Source organism: Haemaphysalis longicornis, unplaced genomic scaffold (genome assembly GCF_048455015.1).
Source record: "Haemaphysalis longicornis isolate Haplotype H1 unplaced genomic scaffold, Haemaphysalis longicornis Haplotype H1 scaffold_5, whole genome shotgun sequence".
Taxonomy (NCBI): Eukaryota; Metazoa; Arthropoda; class Arachnida; order Ixodida; family Ixodidae; genus Haemaphysalis; species Haemaphysalis longicornis.
Window position 1 is genome coordinate 169,052,417 of NW_027526385.1, and position 24,267 is coordinate 169,076,683.

At 46.6% G+C, this 24,267-nt stretch overlaps 1 protein-coding gene and 1 non-coding gene across 2 annotated transcripts in view; one reads left to right on the forward strand and one right to left on the reverse strand.

The window, feature by feature from the left end:
• LOC144138817 (uncharacterized) overlaps window positions 1-24,267 on the reverse strand; it is a 238,162-nt gene that overhangs the window by 199,069 nt on the left and 14,826 nt on the right. The window contains exons 3-4 of the mRNA XM_077671294.1: window positions 11,806-11,963; window positions 926-1,112 (exon numbers count right to left, since the gene is read on the reverse strand). Coding sequence (XP_077527420.1) covers window positions 926-1,112; window positions 11,806-11,963 — 345 coding nt within the window. The remainder of the gene's footprint in view (window positions 1-925; window positions 1,113-11,805; window positions 11,964-24,267) is intronic.
• Window positions 150-222, forward strand: Trnat-agu (transfer RNA threonine (anticodon AGU)). The gene has a single exon. It is a non-coding gene; the product is annotated as a tRNA-Thr (tRNA).

The window sequence follows — 24,267 nt, forward strand, 5'->3', positions numbered from 1 at the left end:
ATGTTCTAGACACTCGAGTCACGGCCCGGGGGTTAAAAAAAAGGTCCCCTTCATCCCGAGTAGTCCGAGTGGCGCTAGCTACCTCCCCCTAGTGCAGGAAACAAAAATACCTTGACATAAATACCCGAGAAAGTGCTGGGGAAACAGCCCCGCCGGTAGCGTAGCGGTTATCGCACCAGACCAGTATTCTGGAGGTCGTGGGTTAGGATCCCACCGGGCGGGCATTTTTTCACCACTTTCTTTCTGACTCAAAAAATTCTTCATCTCTTTCCATGACCCACCACCCTCCCCTTTGCTTTCTGAGGTTTTCTTGACTGCCAACGCTTGTTTTCTGTCTTATTTAACTGAGCCCCTCATTTCCCATTTTCTGACTCGCTATATATTTATATATATATATATATATATATCACAGAAATAAGGGTTGGCAGTCGAGAAAACCTCGGAAAGCAAAGGGGAGGATGTGGTAGATCATTGAAACAGATTAAGAATTTGGAAAGAAAGAAAGAAAGTGAAGAAAAAATGCCCGCCAGGTGGGATCCGAACCCACCTGGCGGGCATATATATATATATATATATATATATATATATATATGGGCGTACATTGCTCCACTGTTAACGATGAGCTCTCAATTCGAGATCATCATAGCTCAATGCAGATGATAGACAAGTTGTGGAGGACCGTGTTTATCCCTGCTTTGTCCCTAATAATTTTGACGTTTTGACGGGCACTTTTGCAGGAGGATTACACCGCAACCTTTATCGGGCGGTTTAGATGTTTTACAGTTGTGGCCTAAAAAATAAGCACATCTCGTTTTCTTTAAATCATCCAACGTGATGAGCATCCAGTATTCTTGCTAGTGTTTACCCCGCGATGCATTACTTGGAGTAACTTTTAATAGGGGGAAGCACAAAACAAATAACTTACCCGTGTTAAATTCGGCGGCAAATCCGCTGTATTCTGTGGCGTCGTCAGAAACGAAAGCTATGTGCATTTTGTTGCCTTCGCAGGAAATGTTCGGTGGGGCCTCGTAACCACAATAAGGCCCATGCTCGTGAACTGTACCATTGTACGTGGTGCAGTTGACATGGACGCTGTCATATGTGCAGTCATCCTGCGAAACATAGCATGAGAGCATCAGGAGCGGTTCACCGCACATAATATATAAACACTTCCGAAACGAGACTATTTAATCGGCTCAGGTGATTTTATTTATATAAAACATAACATTTGATTCAAAAACGAAAGTTGAATGCCCAAAGCTTATTTAGCCGAGCTATAATAACATTTACACAAATAACAATTCAGTTGTGTAGTTAGCTCCACCAACGCCGTACACCTTATGATTCAAATAGACTTGAGGTGGTTGGTAACACCTGGATATGTTAACACAACATATATATATGTGTATATTTTCCTCAAAAACATTTTAATCAGCATTTACTCGAACAGCGAAAGCGAACGCCCGTGCCTGCTCAAACCTACACGCCCTTGTTCAGCCAAAACTCGTGAGAGAAATCTGAAAACGGCCTACGTGAGCAGAAGCTCAAGAGTTCTCAGTCAAGCTGGATAATGCGGATTCGATTCTGTAAGGCGCACCCTAATTTCTAAGCTTGGTACCTATCGTTTACTTTGAATACAGGAAACAAGAGATGCTTGGGGTTTTAAAAGAAGAAAATAAGGAGCTACTCAATGGTCTCGCGTGTTGAAAGATGTGCGATTTTTTGGTAAGTAGGGTATTTTGAGAAAGGTGGCAAATGTTTGAATTTGTGCATTGTCAGAGATATGCAAGTGCATGCGACGTTTCGAAGTTCAGAAAAATATCGGAAACATAAATATACGTTCTAGGTTGAATGGATGTCGGGAACAAAAAGGTTATTAGCGGTAGTACTGGGCGATGCGGGGGTGCGAATATATACCAAACGAGTTGCCATGGATTGCGTGATAAATTATTTGTTCTATATCTCGGATTAGCCATAAAGATTTAACTCTGAAAAAAACGGTAGATCGTTTGCGTGGTTAACGACTACATACCCATGCGGATGTTTATATCAGTGGGCACAATAGACACTGTCAGTCATAGCCTTACATTAAACTAAGAGTAGTACCCGGTGATGCGCAGGTGGTAAACTACACTAACGACACTAATCGATGTAACCGGTGTTGAGGGATTTGTTAATTGTCATACTCTCTTCACCGTGACATTGTAAACAAATAGGTGCCACCACCTGCCCTAAGCGCACATGCTCCTACTGGAGACGTCTCGTTATGGGAAGCGCTTGCACATTGTGAGTCATTAGAACGATCCCAAACGACCGCTTCAAAATTCAAAGTCTTATCTCAGCAGGTTTGATGGCTAACCATCAGTCAAAGCTTTGTAATAAATAACAAGTGGTCTTAAAGCGCACATAAAGTCCCACAAACGTAAAGTCCCAACAAATTGCCCGCTGTGTTTAGGCGAAAGAAATGAAAATTAAGTAGTAAATATTAAATTAGTAAAATATTTGATTATATTAATTAATGCACAAAATTGACACATAGGGACATACCTCTATGAGAAGCATTTGTAAGCAAACGAAGTTAGATGTACAGGGTGATCAAAGTTAAGTCGACAGGTTTTTTAGAAAATAGGCACTTAGATTTACGCGAAGACCACCTCTACAAAGAGGTTAGGGGCTCAGGGGGACACATGTTTCGGAGGTAGTAATTGGTGTAGGTGGATTAATTAACTGAAATTGATTAATTACCTTTTAGTGGCTACAGTAACCAGACATGTTTGTATTGGAAAGTTAGACGCAATCGTGTTTCTACGCAGTTTCATTTGGCAGAATTCTAACGCATCCGTACTCCGAGATATTGAACTGCGAAGAATAATTGTCGCTCGGATAATTACGCATGCTAGAAGTCAAGATCGGCGCATAGCTCCTCCCTTCTGTTCTGGGTTTCGATAGCGGTTTCGAGTACTGCACATTGCGATAACGCCATCCAAGAATAAATGGGTGCCAGTTATCACTTTTGCCTATGCCTCCACCCCTTTGTCAAAGTAAACACCGTACACGGCAGGCACGTCACAGAAGGGCGGAGCTTTGCGCCGGTGCAGACTGCGTTGCATGCGTAATCATGCGAATGGGAATTAAACTTCACCGCTTGATATGTTGGACTACGGATGCGCTCGAAAAATTGTGCCAATTAAAACTGCGCAGAAACATGATTGCGTCTAACTTTCAAATACAAACATGCCTGGATACTGAAGCCACAAAAAAATTTATTAATCAATTCTAGTTAATTTAGCCTCCGAAATCTATACTTACCTCCTATTTAAGTGTCCTCCTGCGCGCATAACCTTACTGTAGAAATGGTCTTCGCGTAAATCTAAACTCCTATTTAAACAAAACCGTCGACTTAACTTTGATCACCCTGTGTGAGTGGGCTGAATACTTTTGTGTAATCCGTACAAACAATCACTTTTCTACAAATTCTCATTCTGTCGATGGGGTGAATATTAACAAAAGATCTTGTAGAACTGTTTATATGCATTTGTATGGGTTCCCTATATTGGCAACTATCTGCTGGTTATATGAACAGACCTGTAAAAAAAAGTTATCAAAAATATTATGGCCTTCTCAAATCTCTCCAGGATGTTATCGTTTTTCAAGAACTCATCGATATTGAGCGCCTACATTATATACGTTCATCATCATCATCATCACCAGCCTATCTACGACGACTGCAGGGCAAAGGCCTCTCCTATTATTCTCCCATTACCTCGGTCCTGTGCCAACTGTGACCAATTTATTCCCGGAAACTTCTTGATCTCATGTGCCCATCTAACTTTCTGCCGTCCCCTTCAACGCTCGCCTTCTCTAGGGATCCACTCTGTTACCCTTAATGACCAGCGGTTATCTTCCCTTCGCATTACATGCCCTGCCCACGTCCATTTCTTCTTCTTAATTTCTACGAATATGTCATTAACACCAGTTTGCTCCCTGGCCCACTCCGCTCTCTTCTTGTCCCGTAATATTACACCTATCATTTTCCGCTCCATTGCCCGCTGAGTCGTTTTCAATTTAAGTTGAACCCTTAGTGAGCCTCCGTTATGCACTCCTAAATACGTATATACGTTATGCACTCCTAAAGTTAAAGCCTCTAGAACCTAAAGTTCGGGTGGGCGTTGACAATATTTGCTGGGCGGTTTAGCACCGCCTGAGGTGTCATGTGTAAAAATCAGATTCGCGATTTCAGCTGCGTCAAATGCGAATCCTTAGCATTGTTCTTGTGCCTTTTCTAAGTAATATTTTTTTAGGTACAACAATTCGATCCAACGGTCAAAGGTACATTAGGAAAGATTTAAAACGAGCTATTTCCTCCGAAATTTCGGCTCGCCCCATTAGCGCTGGTGCGAGCCTACCATAAAGTATACTGTTCATACACAGTCGAAAAAGACGACAGGAAACATTTATGTAGTTGTGTCGTATTTTCGCGTGTCGTACTGTCGTCTTGTCGTATTCTTGCCGTGTCGGGATTCTGGCGTTCTGTTGTGTGTCCTTATTATGTCCTGATTTTGATGTTCCATCATGCCGTATTACACTCTGGTCGTGATCCTAATGTTCCATCAGTAGTGGCAAATGTTGTTATTGTTCTTGCCCATTGCCCAGAGTAGCGTAAATGGCAGTTTTGTTGTGACTACAGGAATGTTTGCAATTGAGAAAATTGACGTTGTCGTTACTACAGAAATGTGTGTCGTAAGAACAGATGGGTCTGTCGTAAAAGCAGCACTTCTGTTGTCACAACAAAGCTTTTTGTCGTACGACAGGAATTCTTGTTATGTTTTTGTGGTATTCCTGTTGTGATTTTAGACTCGGTAGATATATACAGGCCACACAAATAAGCAAACACCATTGTGATACGGGAACGAATCAGCAATATAATCCCTAATTTGCGAAAACACAACCTTCACCTATCTTTCTCAAAGTTAGGATAATGTTTTTTAAACAGCGCGTCTGTTTTCGTTTAACGATATGTTTTCGCCAGTCGCACGAGAATTGTAATTATAGATTTGGTTTACAGCTACACCCCAGGGTGCATTCCCTTTTTGTACAAATAACGTATTACCCGCAGCGGTGGCTCAGTAGCTAAGGCGTTTTGCTGCTGAACCCAAGTGTAAGGTCCACTGATGAGGTCAGGGGCCAAGTGCCCGGGCGGCGCGAGAGAACCCGCTACTCAGTATGGTGGCTCAGCACGGTGGACTCTACGCTTCAGCCGTCGCCAAATCGTCACGGCGCGCACTGGAGACGGATTGTATGGCCGACCGAATAGCACGGGGATTATCCCCCATTGAGGACGCAGACGGCGCCGCCGGGTTCCCAGAAACATCGACGTGACGCGCGGAGGGGGTGGATTTACTGGCGTCGAAGTGCGCGCAGCCCGAGACACCATTGTTAACGCGCCAAGGGCGGCACAAAGCACTGTCGCCGCCTTTCGCTCTCACCTCGCGGGGTCGCGCGCACCGGCTCGTCCGCGAGCGTGCCGTTGACCCAAAGATGGCGGCGCCTCATTGAATATTCCGTAGCGCTCTGAGTGACAGCTGTCTAAGTGAATTTGGGCACTCCCTTACGCGTGTAAGAACGCTACAGGGGCGTTCCCGAGAGAGTGTGATCTCGAGGTGTTATAAGGCTGAACTTGGCCGTTAAAAATCGTTCTTGTCTGAGCGCCGAGCTGGGCAATTCCCGGCGGGACAAGGAGTCTCGACCGTTAAAGCTAGGTTGGGATTTGTGAGCCCCCTAAGTTAGAGGTTAAGTTCGCGTCGGAGGTTTAGGGTACAGCACCGTACTGGGCAACTAGACGGATCTTGCGGCAAGTCTGAGTCTTGGCCGCCGTTTCTCAAACGGTTTGTGTACGCTCCGAGGATAGGAGAGTTAGACGAAGTTGAGAAGCTCGAGTGATTTGTGCGCACTTGGAGCTAGCGTCTAGCTGGAGTTTGAAGTTTTTCTTTCTATTACTCATGTACCCACTTTTCATAGTGTAAATAACCGTATATAAACTCTCCGTTTCACCTAATCAACCCCAACGCCTCGTGTTCGTCAATTAGACCGCCATCTCCAAGAACTTCTACACCATCGCCCTGCCAGCCTCCTGCCAAATCAACAGAAGCCTGGGCGATTGGTTGCCTGATTGACACCAGACATCGTGGAAACGAACCACAACCATCTTTACTGGCGCTGCCGACAGGATTTGGCCGAAGAAATGACCAGGTCACAGCCAATGGCGGCAAGCAGACGCAAGCCCGCCTTCATCGGCAGCTGCCGAGCTCCGCGCGGAGTGGAGCGGCAGAGCCAAGCCAGTGCACGGGGCCAACGACGCGGCAGCCGACCACCGAAGGTGCGGGTGAGTGGAGTTTCTTGGCCTTCGTTGTGGCGGTGTAGGTTGAGTCTGGGGTTGCATGGTAGTGACGCGGAGCATGCTGGCGAACATGGCGGAAGGAGACGGAAATGGTCAGACACATGAGGCGCCACCTCAAGGAGGAACGGCGGCCGGAGGGGTGGCCCAAGTGGGGTCTGTAACAATAATTCTTAGACGAATGGAGTTGGAGTTTCAAGAGCGGGAGAGAAAAGCAGAGCGCGAAGCGCAGGAGCGTAAGAGAAAAACAGCGGGCGAAGCCGAAGAACGGCAGAGAAGAGAGGCGCGAGAATCGAAGGAGCGCATGCAAAAGCTGAAGCTCGAATGTGACGAGCGGTTGCGAAGGTATGAGTTGGAGCTGGAGCGGAGAAGGCAAGCGCCCTTACGCTCGTAAACCGGCGAGCAGAAACAATGGGGCACAGACCCAGCGGCGTTTATAGCGACAGCGAAGTCGAATGGTGCCGGCCAATCTTTCGGAGTTGAACTTGGCGATGCGCAAGTAAGTAGCTCTGGCTCCCTACACGAGGCTAGCATTTCCGCCGGTGTCGAACGGGTGGAGACGGACGTTGGGATGAAGAGCGACGAGGCAAGCGCGTCTGGGGATACGGTAGAGCGGTGTAATGAAGCGATGCTCGAACATACGAGCAGCCTTGCTGGCGAAATTCGGTGATGGAGCTGCAGCGCATAAGGCAGAAGCCTTCGAGCAGGCTCAGTTATGCACTGACAGCAAAGTTGAATGGGGGCACCCCGTTTTTCAAATTTAAGCCGCGCGAGAACGAGATAAGCGGCCGTGGCTGCGCACGAGAAGCGAGCGGCTCAGCGGGGAACAGCTCCACAGAAAGGTAAGCGAGCACGCGGAGCATCCCAGCGAGCGCGTCCGGAATGGGAGCAGAGTCGAGGGGTAGCCCCGTATTCGCGGGTGTAGAGCCGCCAGCTGCATTTGCACCAGAAACTGCGCTAATGCATGCTGAACTTGCTGGCACGGGCAGTACCCAAATTTTAATCGGTGGACCGGAGGAGACTGGAGTCGCGCAGGAAAGTCTTGGGGCCCGCCGCGCTCCCAGTTACGCTCGAAAGTTGCACAAGAAAGCGAACGCCGTGTCGGGCGTTCAGGAGCTCGCCCAGAATAGAAAGGAGATAGTAGACAAGATAGCTTGAGACGAGACGGAGCGAAAAAGAGACGGAGTTGACGATCAGGCTGAGGAAAAGGAGGAGCTAAAGGTGGATAAGGGAGCTGAGAAGGTAGACTGGGTCGAACATGTAGAAAATGGAACAGGAAGTGAGAGAGAACACGAGAAGACGGAGGATGAGGAGATAATAACGTTTGAAGAGGGTAGGAACGGTACGGAGATGTCGCGTAGGTTTGGTAGTCTTGATGGTGAGAGTGTAACCGAGGAGGCCAACGGAGAACACGAAAACGCATGCCTGGAAACTACGAAACCAAGAATGAGAGCTCCCGAGGAGGTGGCGAAGGAGAGGGAAAAACCATGTGAGGAGGCAGCTACAGTTCAAACAGAGGAACGAGACGCAATCGGCGATCTAGCGAAACCGGTGTCTGAGATAGAGTTTCGTAGCTTTAGGGTTGGTTGCGGCCATTACCGAGATTGAGTCGGGACGCGCGCTGGAAGGGTTGACGCACTACGTTCGGCGACCTGGCAGTGTGTCACAGGCCCGAGTTCTGATTTGGGCCAGGGAGAGTGCGTGCTGGGACAGCCAAAAAACTGTCTCTGTCAGGCCGCTGCTCACAATGCACCTAGCGTGCACGATCGGTTTTTGGTAATGACAGTTGCTCATGAAGTTGTTGTGGGGCAGTCTGTGCGTAAGGGAAAGAATAATCCCCAGAAGGTCGTAGCGTTCGCCGGCCGCCATTCCGCTCCAGCATCAACCCTTCGCTCACGCGTCATGGGGCTAAATTGTCAAGACGTTCGTTGACATTGCAACGCTCCATGGTCAGGGCCATTTCCAGAGGGTTAGAAAATACGCGGACGCACTGTCGCGCCTTCACAATGTTGCTTGGGGGGGCCACCGTTGAATTGCCTCCCAGCCTTAACACCGCATCGAAGGACGTGAACGTTCCCGTTCACCAGTCCTTTTTCGTTGGTGGTGTGTGTGTGTGTGTGCCGTGGCTGTTCGCGACAAGAGGACTTGGGTGCTCGATACGTGCACCGAATTGATCGATTCGCGCACCAAACCGAACCTTCTGCGCACCGCAAGTCAGCGAAAGCACAGCCGAACCATCTTGAAGGAACGTTATCAGGCTACCCCATCAAGGAGGAAATTTGCGCGCGTGCGCATAGTGGCATTGCAAACTTCTTTAACGTTTCAATTTTGTCGACTGCAAAATTGTCCGTGTGGTTTGCCAGTCCTTATTCCTTTTGTTCTTGTTGTCGAGTGCCGGAATGTTTGTGCGTGTTTGCAGTTATAGCGCGCATCAGTGTCATAGGTTGAGTTGTCTCGGTGTTCGAGGCGTTTACGCGCCCCGGAGACACGAACCAAGTTCCTTTTACTAGCACTTAGTGTTTTTAGCATTTCCTTGGTGTGTTTCCGGTTTGCTAGAGTATTCCGTCCATGTTGAACGGCTAGTGAATAGGTTGTGTTTGTAGTTTAGGCGAGAGAGAGTTCGGATCAGCTGCAGAAATGGAAGGGGGCTCATTTGTGGTTTTACCTAGCTCCTTCCACGTGCTTTTTTGTTTTTCTTCTTCCGCTGTTATTGCTGAAGGAGAGATGAAACGAGTGGCCCTTTTGAATTCTTTACGGATTATCTGAACCAAGAGGTCGAATAACCCTCTTAAAGCGGGAGTTGTAAGTTCCACTGATGAGGTCAGGGGCCAAGCGCCCGGGCGGCACGTGCGAACCCGCCACTCTGTCTGGTGGCTCAGCACGGTGGACTCTACGCTGCGGCCGTCACCAATTCGCAACGGTGCGTACGGGAGACGGATTGTCTGGCTGACCGAATACTATGGGGATAATCCAACATTGAGGATGCAGACGGCGCCGCCGGGTTCCCAGAACCGTCGACGTGACATGCAGAGGTGGTGGATTTACTGGCGTCGAAGCGCGCGCCGCCCGAGACACCATTGTTAACGCGCCCCGGGCGGCACAGTGCACTGTCGCCGCCTTACGCTCTCACCCCGCGGGGTCGCACGCACCTGCTCGTCCGCGAGCGTGCCATTGACCCAAATATGGCGGCGCCTCATTGAATAGTTTTTTGCGCGCTAAGGAACAGCTGTTTACGTGAATTTGGGCACTCCCTTACGCATGTACGCACGCTACAGGGGCGTTCCAGAGAGTGTGATCTCGAGGTGTTATAAGGCCGAACTTGTCCGTTAGAAATCGTTCTTGTCTGAGCGCCGAGCTGGGCAGTTCCTGGCGGGACAAGGAGTCTCGACCGTTAAGCTATACTCGGGAACAAGTTAAGAACGGCACCAGCTCATGTACGGTAACACTCCGCCTAAGCGACGTTCCCGGATGTCAACGGGCGCGCGCGTTTTGAAAGGAGACTGCCACGAATGAGTAATATTGTCTGCCTTTTCTCACGTAGTTTGTTTGCCGTCGCTGCAGTAGTTTATAAGCATATTAGGTCCAAAAAGATACAAAAAAGGCTCGTGCCATGTTCAAAATATTCCCAGTAACGCGCTACTTGTGCTGCGCGGAGTGACCGTCGGCTGCGGTGCTCAAGCACAGCAGCAACTTCGGCGCTGTTCTTAAGTTGTAACCGAGTACAGGTTGGGATTTGTGAGCCCCCTAAGTTAGAGGTTAAGATCGCGTCAGAGGTTTAGGGTACAGCGCCGTACCGGCCCACTAGACGGATCTTGCGGCAAGACTGAGTCTCGGCCGTTATTTCTCGAGTGGTTTGTGTACGCTCCGAGGATAGGAGAGTTGGGCGATGTTGAGAAGCTCAAGTGATTTGCGCGCACTTGGAGCTAGGGTCTAGCTGGAGTTTGAAGTTTTTCTATTACTCATGTACCCAGTTTTCCTACTGTAAATAGCAGTATATATACTCTCTGTTTCACTTAATCAACCTCAACGCCTCGAGTTCATCAATTCGACCGCCATCTCCAAGGACTTCAACGCCATCGCCCTGCCATCTCACTGCCAAATCAACCGGAGCCCGGGCGATTGGGTTCTTGATCGACACCGGACTTCGGGGAAACGAACCACCACCACCTTTACTCCAAGGATGTGGGTTCGAATCCCGGCCACGGCGGCCGCTTTTCTGAGGGAGGCGAAAATCAAAATCGCCCGTTTATTCGAGATTTCGGCGCACTATTAGGTTCCTCATGTTTTCAAAATTAATCCGTAGATCTCGACTACGGCGCGCCTCATCGGCTGTGTAGCGTCGGCGCGCTAAAAACTACAATCAGTCAACAAATAACCTATCCTTCAACATTTGTCTGATATCATTCAAGTAACCTTCAGGGTGGCATGATGAAAACAAGAGAAACAAAATACATTTGCATCACACCTTTTTTTGCTTATCACTTTTGTCGTTTTTGTTTAACCTGGCTAACACCATTGCCATGCCAGATTTAGTGAGAAGGGCACTTATACTCAAAGCTTTGTACTTAGATTTTGAATCTATATGCCTGACGTTTCCCTTGCGCCGAGCAGTGTTCATAAAGATAGTCCAAGTCAACAGTTTTAGTATTTTAGAATGCTTCCGCATATATAGGCTTCGTGTTCCAGCACTTTGTCGCCTGTTCCCAGGCGGGGCAGTTGAATCGAGTGACACGCACAGGGACCCCTTCTCTCCTGAGCGTGCCCAGAAAAGGCCATGAGCTTTAAAAATCTATCCAGCTATAAATGTTATGTTCAACAAAGTGCTACTGAAAACGCCCGTTCCACGGCGCCAAAAGCTCATAACACAGCTGAGCTCACCTTGGCCCGCTGGCGGACACAAAACGCTGACATGGGTAAGACAAGGGAGGCATTTGCGTGCCAAGAGCGACCGAAGACGATTGTTTGCTGACGTAAGTTTCAGTAGAGAGAGCAGAAACCGGTCAATATTTCACAATAACTTCTTCTAAGCTTAGCAAGCCATTTTACAAGATTATCAACTCCTGAAAAGCGAGTCACTCTAGATTTTTAAATTTGTGGGTTAACTATAATGTACATTCAAATGCACTCTAACAGGCGCAAGTTTTTTGTCAAGAAAACTCCGTAGTTCCGCAAACGTCATATTGGGATAATTTTGGAACGGCGACCTCTTTGTATCACCTCTAAATTTCCTGGCGTTTACATGCTTAACAGATCATGGTAAGACCAGCAGGCTAAATCTCACACGAAAATTTAGTGTAAGGTTTTATTATAGTAAGCGTTGGGGTCTTTGCGTATTGAACAACGCTATAAACAAAATACAAACAGCAGTACTGAAGGCGTTGAACCAATAAATATTGGGTACTCCGACTTACCCCTTCCTCGATCGCAAAATGGCTGAAGCTGAGGTAGATGCTGTGAGTATTGGGAGCAACAATTTCGTAGGTGCACCTCTTATTGCTTGGATAGTGTTGCGGAAACTGTGGACTTGTGATTGTTCCCTTTGTGGCCGTGAATACATCTCCACAAGGTTCTGCGGGTAAACAAATACAATATCGGAATGGTTATCACCAAAGAAATAGGCACTGTCATAGTAGAAAAAAACCCTTCTTTTTATTTGTTTCTCGAATGTTGAAACACGCGGTGCTTTTTTGTGACCCTCCGTTTTTGGCTCTCATCTTGCTCGCGGCAGTTCTTTTCTCGCCGGTTTAATGAGTTTTTTTCGGTATCCATATTATTCACGTGGGGCGCCTGTTTTGCGGTAATGCATAACAACTCCAGTTTTGGTGGTAAATTTCTCTAATTTATTACCGAGTGTCTTTGGCGCGGGGAACAATTATTTACAGAGGCTTTTTCCTTTCCTGAAAGTGACATCAAACACGCACTTTCAGAAACTCTGCAAGCTGTACTATGGTTTGAATTGTGGGTCCTATGTTTCATTTTTACAGTACTTGATGAATTTACCACGGTAAAGGGCACTGCGGAAAAATTCATGCTTTGTTCAAAGTACGGAACCAGAAGAATATAAAGTGGCAGGGCAGTGGGGCATGCGTGTAAGCACGTAATAAAGAAGCATATATCGGTGGATCTTGCAGGAAAAGTGTCGGTATTTTCACTGTTTCAACGTTTTGCTGGCGTGATCCCGGTAGAAGCCCGGCATCTTTCCCACAAAAACCTTTGTTAGGATGGAGAAAATCCGCAGCTGTCGAGGCTTTCTTGACTAGCCAGATACTTGCTGAGGGCATTTGATATTAACATTCAAGTACACAATTCGCAGTTCGCTACGTAGGACCGCTTATGATCGAGGCACTTGCAATCACGTCATGCTCTAACCGGACTGTAGCCGAAGGCCCACTGATGAGACAGCTTCAACAGTGTAAGCACCACATAGCAATACTGCATGAATACAATGTCGCCGTGAAGTAGTTCCCTATTTAAGAAAATGCGGAAAGTGTGGTACTGTCTGAAAATCCAGGAGATACTGCCTGCTAGCCACCGTGAATTTGTGTAAACAGAAATCACTGATTGTTCAAACTCTGAGAACTGCAAAATTTTTAATTATTATTGGTTCACCCATCAGAAAAACTAGCTATGTATTTCAGGAAAGGAATGCACTGGCTCTTTTTATATACATCCCAATATTTATGTTATAAACTTGGCGTATATTTGGAAATATATCTTCATCCTTATGTTTCTTTATTTTTGCACAATCTATTGGTACTGGCACTTCATGACATCACCTACCGCTGTGGCTGAGTGGCTAAGACGTTGTCCTGATCAGCGCAAGGACGCGGGTTCAATACCGGCCGCGCTGGCTGGTTTCTTAATGAAGGCGAAAAGCAGAAACGTCCTTGCGTGTAGATTTAGGCGTACAGTAACGAGCTCCTCGTGACCCAAATTAATCCGGAACCTCAACTTCGACGCGCGTCATACCCCATTCTTAGCTGCAGGTTAAAGCCCAGAATCTATTTGATCACAAATAATTATAGTTGTTGGCCCACACTTTGTTGAAAGTACTGTTGAAACTTCCTTAAGCAAGTGTTAGACATTTCTTGCTACGAATGACCACACAAGAACAAATAATGAGAGGCACATCTTTACGCGAGATAATATTTGCAGTGCTAGTACCTATTTAAGAGAAAATCGGACGGACCACCGTTCGCCGTACGCAACCAAATTGCCAGTGGTTGATGAAGAATATGGAAATATCTTAAAGGAAGTTCTGGCGAAGCTTCTTTTGTTGTCGCATTATTGTACAATCGGTGGTAAACATTCGCTATTTTTTGTTGCACTTCAAAGTACGTTGTCCATGCAATTACGCAATGGTTATGTCAGATTCTATAGTATCAAAGCTGTCAGCAACAAAAAATGCAACCTAAATAAAACAGGTTTGGTATCAATAGAGAGCGGGGTTTATGTCTTCTCTTTCTGCAGAAGTTATTGTCCCTCCGCGTGTACTGAAGTGAATGCACCACTTCGCAATGTACACTTGCAAGTCTCACAACTGATTACTAGGCTTTTAGTTGAATAATTAGCCGCCTGTGCGTTTTTTTCATGTTCGTCTTAATAGATTCACCAAGCTATGTTGTATTTTCTGTTCGCTCAAACGTAAAGCAAATGCATCACAAAAATACGAAGTTTTTGCAAAAATTAAAGCAGTTTCACTCAGCGTGAAAGCTGTGAAATGCGTAGCAGTTATTTCTTAGAAGAGATTTTGTTCCCTCTCTTCACCATTTTAAGTAGCAGCTTGGCGGAAATAGCGAAAGTAGTAAAGAAAAGGCGCCTCCTTCCCTGAAATGGCATATCAAGAGGTACTGCATTGAGTTTTCATTCTTTTGGGGTAAGTAATGCTTATATGCATCATAGTTTCGCATTTATAATACTGAACATTTACTTTCGGTCTGGCAATGGCAGCCTTGGTTGCAACGGCGAAGCCCAAAGATCACGCCCAACTGTTTACATAAGACTATCGTGTGTCTCTGGCGGAAAGGGATTTTCATATGTTGCAAAGCCCGAGGCATACAGGTTCTATCCCGGCCAGTGGAAACAGCGATCTCTTTGAAGCCTCCGTTTGAGTGCGTGACGCCGCGTGACAATAGTGGTTAGATAACGTGACCACGGAGGAAACTAGATGACAAGCGGGACCCCTGAAAGGCTCCGCACTTGAAGGGGCCGGGGAGACAAAATGCAGGTTTTTTTTTTTTTCAAAAGATTGCCTCGTTAGAATAACATACACCCACTATCTCATTTCCCGCACCAGAGCCTGTGGTGTATATTGGGCGCTGTTGGATTAACAGCGGTCCCAAAACCCAAACAAATGTAAACAGGGGTTATCAGCTTGCATAACAAGATATTTGCGTTTAAAAGTGATGCATATCCTTTAAATAGCAGTTTTAATTGTGGAGATAACCATTAAAATTACGAACGAACAAATAAAAATTCAAGCACCAGTACGTACTGCGAGAACTTAGCTGATTATAGGTGCGCAGCCGGTTGCCGCGTTGAGCTTACACTGTCCAACTAGAATAACCGACATTGTCTTATGTCACTATGTTTTTCTAGCTTACCCAATGTTCCAGGAAACTAGTACTATATACCTAAAATACTTTATACAGCTACAATACCGGTTCAAGCATACCGAGGGTGGCAGGCGGTCCCGAGAATTATGGTGCGCCATCTAGGAGGACTGAAAGCAAATAAGGTGTTCCTCCAGTGGCTGCAGCCGTAGCCCGCATAATTACGGTAGTTGAGTGCGTGCCCGGAATACGTCATCGCAGACGTCACAAAACACAAAATTATTCGGGAATTTAAGAATAATAGATAAAGCGGTGTATTTACTTAATTTATAAAGGTGGTTGGGTACCGTTCATAATATATAAGGTTAGTAGAGACACAGACACACGAGAAAAACAATAAAAATAAAAATAAAAGTGTACTGACGTTTCAGGAAGAGGACTTCCTTATTTGTTTGCGCTCTGTGTGAGTTTTTGTGTTTCCAGGCTATATATATATATATATATAAATATATATATATATATATATATATATATATAAATTAGAGTCACCACGAAAAACATAACAATATTTATACGACGTTTCGGCTGGGAACCAGCCTTTTTCAAGTGAAGTACAAAGTGAAGTACAAAGGATCTAGAAAATTTCTCACGCTCACTCCGGTTAAAAGAGTTCTATCATGATGTCCCCAGAGATGATAACACAGGCCCGAGCCTTCCATCAGTTAACCATTGGACGCCACCACCACAACGTGACAAGTATATGAATACGTACATCAAGGCGGTTCAAAAAGATGTCATAGCGGAATATAGAAAGCGCACCTCCTACCGACCGAATCTCACAGGAAAGGAAGAGAGGGCACTAGAAATCCTTAGCACCCGCTCTGACATCAATATAAAGCCCGCTGACAAGGGAGGAGCCATTGTTGTCATAAACCAAACGGATTATAACACTGAAGCGCAAAGGAAATTAGGTGGCACGTCTTTCTGCCAGCCTCTTGAGGCCGATCTGACATTAGAATACAAAGAACGAGTCCGCAGTACCATAATTGAACTTAGGGATGAAAAACTGATAGACAAAAAAACTGTGCGAGCTATTATTCCATTGCACTGCACGCTAGGACGTTTTTACCTCCTTCCCGAAATTCACAAATTCAACACTCCGGGCAGGCCCATAGTCTCTGGCATAGGAACCGTGACCGAGAACATTTATAGCTATGTCGACAACATTATAAAGGAAATTCCGCCCACGTTGAATTCGTACACAAAGGATACTACTCATTTTTTAAGTGAAACAAAAGACCTCACGATACCGGATGACTCCTTCCTTGTAACATTAGATGTAGCCTCTTTGTATACAAACATACCTCACGCCGGTGGAATAGAATCCGTCATAAGAGCCTATGAAAATTTACAAGGGGAAAAACCTATTGACAGCAACACTTTGGCCAAACTATTAACTTTATTACTTCAATTCAACAATTTTGAATTCAATAACGAACACTACGTCCAAATAAGTGGCACATGTATGGGGGCAAAAATAGGCCCAAAATATGCAAACATATTCATGGGAACCATTGAGACACAGTTCTTGGAGAACTTCCCTTTAAAACCACTGTTTTACAAGCGGTACATCGACGACATTTTCTTGGTTTTGTCTCATGGTGAGGAAGCCCTGAATCAATTAATATCCGATTTCAACAGTGCTCACAGTGATATCTCATTCTGACATGAGTATTCAACTTCTACAATAAATTTCCTTGACGTGTAGATAATAACTAACGGACACAGACTGGATACTTCGGTGTACAGAAAACCCACCGACCTACACCAATACTTGAACTTTCACAGCAGCCATGTGAGACACTGCAAAACGGCCATTCCCTACAGCCAAGCCCTACGCTTCCGCAGAATTTGCTCTAACCAAAATGACTCCGCTTCTAATTGTGATCAGCTCCGCATTGACCTCGCACGACAAAAATACCCACTACAACTCTTTGAAGATTCAATCAGGAAGGCATCAGAACAGGAGCGTTCTAGCTTTATTAGTGGCAATAAAACATCCACTTCGAGGTCACAAACCAATCTGATTCTGAAGTATTCGGTATCTGGGCCAAACGTCAATGAAATTTGAAGAAGACACCACAACAACATTGCTCCAGAGTGAAAGAATGAAGCACGTCATTCCAGACGAATCACGCGTGGTGTATCGCCCGGCAAGAAACATCAGAGACTTTGTAACATCATCTCGATCAAGAGAAACTAGTTTCACAGGGTCGACACCATGTGGAAAACCCCGGTGCAAATTGTGTCTAATGATGACACCAACAACAAGCGCTCAGAGCAGGGAATCTGACTTTTGCATGCAGATCAGGAGCAACTTTAATTTTTCACACTTCAAATATAGTTTACCTCCTAGAATGTGGTGATTGTGGTGCACAATATATTGGACAGACTGAAAATTCTTTTAGAACTCGCATCAATTATCACAGATCCGATGAAAAACAAAACCTTGTCTCCCCCTTTCAAAACATATCAACTCTTTCAAACACCCGTTCGACCAATTTAAGGCCACAGTGCTCCAATCAGGATTTAAAACCCATTTCGACATAGAAGCCTGCGAATCTTATCTGATCCACAAATATAATACTCTCACAAGGGGTCTCAATGAGTCTCAGGGAAGGCTGTCGTGCCTTCAAACCTAGACCTTGTAGCGGCACGTATCGCACGTTACCACTTCTCAACCGTTGAATGGTTCATCGTTGTCAGCAGGTTACTTTTCCGTATGCTTTAATGCTTCTCCTGCACGAAATCTTGCTGTATCCCATCATTACACTTTTCAAGCACTATTCGGTCTAGTGTTGTGAATGCCCAATTTTCTCCGTATGCTTCATTGCTCTTTTGCCCGAAATGTCACTATGCAAGCTATTTTTGTTCACTGCTATGGTTCCCATGTTCTACGATTTGTACACGTGTATTCTTTCGTTTGTCAGTTTGTTTAAAGAATGCTGTGTGCGAATTTATACTGCCATTGATGACTAGCTACAAAGTGTTTTTTTTTATCACTGGAGACTTGTTCTCTTACGTGCGTCACATCTTTCTTTTACTGTTTTTATAATGTGCAAACTCTTGTTACTTGCAAAAATATCAAATGTAAGCTAACAATTTGTTGTATCTATCCATTTCATGTCATGAGCCGGGGGCTCGTTCAACTGCTTTTTTCTGTGTGCTGTTTTTTTTTTGTTTATTTCCTGCCTTGTGTGTCATTTCTCAAAATCCTCGCACAACCTCCGCTCTTCTTGGGTGGCTCACGCACACCTCTGTCGGCGTCGGCGCCCATCGAGGGGTCGTCATTATCCACCTTGTGCCCGGGACCCGGGCCGCGGATAAGCCATTTGTGGCCATTATCTGGTCTCCTCGGGAAGCGACGGCATTTTCCTTTGAGGACACGGCCCCTCGATAAACCTCCCGCCTGCATTCTTGAACTTCAACGTCGCCTTCTGCCATTTTGCGTCCCCAGTGTCTGGGTGACTAATAGTCGATTCTACGCTTCCGCCTTATGAGGCAGGTTGTTTCCGCTCCTTTGGAGTGAGATTCCCAGTATCCATTCCTTATTTGTTTACTTTTCCTAATATTGCTGTGCGTGGGTGGGCGGTGGCTGAAGGAAACACGCTTCCTAAGTACCTCGCTTTTGCTTTTCGCCGTGTTGTATACAGTCAAACCCGGCTATAACGAACCCGGATAGAGCGAATTATGCTATATATTGAACAAAAATATTTCAGTTACAGAAATACATGGGGAAAATATTCCTTATAATGAAGTTCACATCCGATATATCGAATTCTGCGAGCCTAGAATGGCTGCCGAAATGCATGGTCTCGAAGCGGCGATTGAGATGTGGATTAGCCACGGCCACGGAGCAAGAGCCGCGACTGAGATATTGCGCCTCGTACGGAGTGAAGCGCTTTCGGCAGTCGATGTGCTCCGCCAGTGCTTTTTTAGATTTTGGAGGACGCGGACTCGAACTGGTACAAACAATGTTTCGTTCAGAGAATGCTATGCTAGTTGAAGCTGCCAAAACAAAAGTGAAAACAAACATCACCGCTTTTTTGCAAAGTAGGCAGTTAAGTCGGAAAGTAGCTTTATTATTTGCAATAAATGCATTATTTTGTGTATGGTAATTGCTAATATACTGTGTTCGTTTCTGCATGCGGGGCAGGGGGAGTTAGGAGGGGGGGGTGGCTCCCACGGATGGCGAACTCTTAACAATAAGTTCGTTATAAGCGGGTACGGCTATATCAAACTATTGGATATATCGAAGTTCGCTATAAACGGGTTTGACTGTATTGAGACGGATTACTTGCGCACCCAGTCGTGCAGTACGTTTCTTTCCACTTGTTTGTTGCTGTATTTCCTTCTTGTACACTTTTGAAATACTGCGTCCACGTGCTCACAGCGCTCCCTGCGAGCCTACATATACCCTGTATTCAACCTTTGTACCTCACTTGAAAAGGCTGGTTTCCAGCCGAAATGTTGTATTAAATATTGTTATGTTTTTCGTCGTGACTCTAAGTTATGATACTATTCAGCTGCCAAACCCTCGAAAAGCAAAGCAAACCTCGAAAAGCAAAGGGGGGAATGTGATTAGTCATTGAAACAGATAAAGTATTACAAAAGATTTAAAGAAAATGGCGAATAAATGCCTACCGGGTGGGATTCGAACCCACCACCTCCATGATACCGCTATGGTGCGATGACCGCTATGCTACCGGCGGGGCTGTTTTCTCCGCCACTTTCTGGGGTATTTATGTCACTGTACTTTTTTTCTTAGCACCCAAAGGGAATGGAGAATACCTCAGTAACCTCCGATTTGCTGATGACGTTGCCTTGCTAAGTAAATCGGGGGACGAATTGCAAAGCATGCTTTCCGCATGGGCCGTGGGCCCACGTGTGCCTGAAAATAATATGCAGAAAACTAAAGTAATGATCAATAACCTCGGGACAGCACAGCAGTTTGGGATTTGGGGCCAGGTAGTGGAAGTGGTAAGCGAATATATCTACGTAGGCCAAGTTGTGACCCCAGATCCCAATCATGAGGCAGAGATATTTCGAAGGATCAGAATGGGGTGGGGTGCATACGGCAGACATTCTCAGATAATGAATGGCAGCCCACCATTGTCGCTGGAGAAGAAAGTGAATGACAGCAGCATCTTACAGGTACTATCTTGTGGGCAGAAACTTGGAGGCTTACTAAGAGGGTTCAACTTGAATTGAGAATGACTGAGCGGGCAATGGAGCGTAAAATGATAGGTGTAACATTAAGGGACAAAAACAGAACGGCGTGGGTCAGGAAAAAAAACGCGTGTTAAGGATATATTAGTAGAGATTAAGAAGAAGAAATGGACGAGGGCAGGGCATGTAATGCGAAGGCAAAATAACCGTTGGTCATTAAGGGTAACAGAGTGGATCCCTAAAGAGAGAGAGAGACAAACATTTATTTTAGTAATGAGCAGGAGGATGTTCTTAGGGCCTCCACCCAGTGAGAGGCATCCTTATTCCAAGATGCCTTGGAGCTGGCTGGCCGTCCGGGCCGTTCCACCACTCGGCGCTGATCCGAGAGCTCGGAGCTGGTCAGCTGCTCCACCCACTGCTCATAGGTAGGGTTGGGATTTGGGGTTAGAGTGGGTGTCCGTTGGCACTTCCATACCATGTGGTATAGGGTGCCAGCAACAGGGCAAAAGTTACAGGTGGCAGGGTATTGGGTGGGGTACATAGCGTTCAGTAGGGTGGTATGGGGATACGAATTGTTTTGGAGGCGCCGGAAAGTGGTTTCTTCGTCGCGTGTTAGTTGTGCATGAGGTGGCGGGAAGCGACGGCGGTCGTTTTTGTAGTGGGATAAGATTTCGGTGTATGTATGGATTGGTGCTGGCTTTGAGGCGCTTCGGTCGTTGTTTTCTCCCTCTGAGGTAACGGCCCGGTGTGTATGAGCACGGGCAGCGGCGTGTGCCGCCTCCTTTCCTTCGAGGGACTGGTGGCCGGGTGACCAGATGATGTTAATTTCTGGTAGTCTTTTAAGTTGGCGTGTAAGGTGCAGTGCTGGTTGAGAGATGCGGCCAATGAGAAAGTTTCTGCAGGCGGTCTGTGAATCGGTTATAACTGTAAAAAATTCCTCGCCTGTTGTAGCGGCAAGGGCGATGGCACACTCCTCAGCAGTCTCGATAGAAGTGGTGAAAACGGTCGCCGCTGCGAGTTCTGTGCCTTGCGTGCTAACGACACAGGCTGCATGTGCTTTCTGATGAGGGTACGGCGATGCATCTGTGTACCGAGTGCATGGTAAATGGTGATTGTCCTTATGAATCAAGCGAGCTCGTGCAGTGCGCCGCTGTTTGTTGAAAACCGGGTGCATATTTCGGGGTATAGGGGCTACGCGGATGTGTTGCCGAATGTCTGCTGGGATTCGAATTTTCTCATCTTCTCGTCGTGGGACGTTGTAGTGTAGACGGAGAAGTGTTGCTCTTCCCGTGGGCGTTATCTGTAGTCGGCGTATCTGAGATGCGTGGTGCGCCTCTTGTATTTCCTGCCAGGTGTTGCGGACCCCTAGCTGCAAAAGTTTTTTTGTTGGCGCGCTGATTGGGAGCCCAATAGCGGTCTTGTAGGCCTGGCGTACGGTGGCGTCGAGTTTCCGTATTTCTTGTGGTCTCAGGGCCAGGTATGGCGTGCCATACGCTATCCTGCTGATGAGAATGGCTTGCACCATGCGTAGGGTGTCGTGTTCACGAAGTCCGAAGCGACGATTGGAGACGCGGCGGATGATGTGCATTAACTGGTGGAGTGTACGCTGTAATGGTGGTAGGGCTTGTAAGCCAGATCCATCTCTAGGTATAATGAGGCCCAATATCCGAAGGTAAGGGACATTAGGGACAGGGTGATTATTTATGTATAATTCTGGTTCTGGTATACTGTGTGCGGTCTTGCGGGTAGATCTCTTGCGGAGCGTTAGTAAACCAGACTTTTCGGGGGCGCACTCCAGTCCTCTGGATTGGAGATATCGTTGGGCGGTGTCAATTGCCATTTGAAGTGCCCCTTCCTGATCTCCGATTGATTCAGTGGGTGTCCATAGCGGGAGGTCGTCCGCATAGAAAGCGTGTCGGAGATGCGCAATATCTTGGAGCAGGGGTGGGAGGTCCTTCATGGCAAGGTTAAAGAGTAGGGGTGAAATAACCGAGCCTTGAGGTGTTCCTCGGGGAATTGCTGAAAAAGTGTCGGATCGCAGATGGCCGATGCGTACAGTAGCGGTTCGGTTGCTAAGAAATGCCGCGACGTAGTTGTGAAGTCTGGGCCCGCAGTTGGTAGTAGCTAGCCCTTGTAGGATAGCTTGGTGCGTGACATTGTCGAATGCCCCTTTTATATCAAGTGCGACAATAGAATATTTGTGATTGTTTGAGAGTTTCAATAGTATGTCTTCTTTAAGCTGCAGCAGGATGTCTTGGGTAGAGAGATAGGGCCGAAATCCATACATGGTGGTTGGGAAGTAGTTATTGTCCTCTATGTATTGGGCGAGACGATTATTAACCATATGCTCAAGGAGTTTGCCCACGCACGATGTGAGAGAAATGGGACGGAGGTTTTTGAGTGTGAGGGGTTTTCCGGGCTTGGGAAACACCGTGATATCAGCATGTTTCCACTGTGGCGGGAGAGTTCCTTTCATCCAGTGTTCATTCATATATGCGAGCAGATTTTCAAGGGCGATGGGGTCCAGATTGCGCAGAAGTTTGTTGGGGATCTTATCCTGTCCAGGAGTGGTGTTCCTTGTTAGGCCGTGTATCGCGGCTTCAATTTCCTGAATGGTGAAAGGCGTATCCAGTTCTTGGTTCGGTTGACCGGTGTACTGCAGTGGCTTCTGTACCTGTGTTGTGGGCTGAGCTTCGAATGATTTCTGCAGCTCTTGCAGCAGGTCTTCATCTGTTCCGGGGTGGTTGTGGATTAATATTATAGGCTTGTGCGCAGTCGTGGCTTTTGATTCTTTGGAGCCCATGAGGGAACGGAGAACTTGCCAAGTTCTCGGGGTGTCCAGGGTTCCCTGGAGCGTATTTTAGAATTTGTTCCAATTTTGCTGGCTTAGTTGTCGAGCATATTCTTCTGCTTCTTGTGTGAGTAAGGCTATACGAGTGCGTAGTTTCCGGTTGGTCTTGCGCCTTTTCCATCTCTTCAGAAGGCCGTTTCTGGCGTCCCATAAGTTCTTGAGGTGATTGTTTATGGCCGGATTGTCTTCGGTAAGAGGAAGCTCTCTTGTGTGCTTGGCGAATGTCGTGATAATCTCAGCGGCCCAATCCTCGATATTTTGGGTTGAATCAGTAGGCGAGTCTTCTCTGAAGGCCTTCCAATCAGTAAGTCTGGCTGTACCAATTCTTTGCCTGGCGTTTTTGTGATGAGCGATTCGGAGTTCTATAATGTGATGGTCGCTTCCTAGTGTTTCGTCTAGGCACGTTCATTCGTCATTCTTGATGTTGAAAGTAAGGGTTAGGTCGGGTGAAGTATCGCGGGAGACGCTGTTTCCAATGCGCGTGCATGTGTCTGGGTTGTTGCATAAATGAAGACGATGCTGTTGAATTGCGTCATGAATTGAATGCCTTTTCGATCGTTTCGATGGTAGCCCCACATCATGTGATGGGCATTAAAATCCGCTAGTATTAATAATTTATGTCCCTTAGTGCGCCGTTTTACTTCTCGGAAGAGCTTGTCAATTTCTGACAGGAGAGCAGCGGGTGGGCTGTAGATATTCAGGACAAATAGACCTGAGTGTGTCTTTTTTCGGGGGATGACCACCACGAAGGTGTAATCGATGCTGGTGGGGAGGGTGTGTTATTGGGCCGTTTGATCGGGGCGTACGACGATGGCGGTGCGGGCAAGGGTGTCTGTAGTGTATGTGGTATAATCTCTCAGGGTGACGTTGGTGGTGTCTGCTTCTTGTAGAGCGATGATATCGGGTCGGTGTTGTTGAGTGAAATGAAGGAGGGATGATTTCTTGCTACGGTATGAGCGACAATTCTATTGCCATACGAGGGTGGTCGGTGGGGTGGCGACTTTAGGCGGAGAGGAAGGGGGTGTCCCCGTCATCTTTGAGCGGTACTGTTCTCCCGGTGGGATGTGGGCGAGCGCCTTATTTGGGTTTTTTGCGTTTTTTTTTCTCTTTGTAATTTCCAGTGCGGCAACGCGCTTTTTTCTCTGGGTAATTTCGAGTGCGGCAACGCGTGTGTCAACGCTTGAATTTTCACGTTCAGGTCAGAAACAAGTTAGTGGATGTAGCGTTTGAGGTCCTCAATC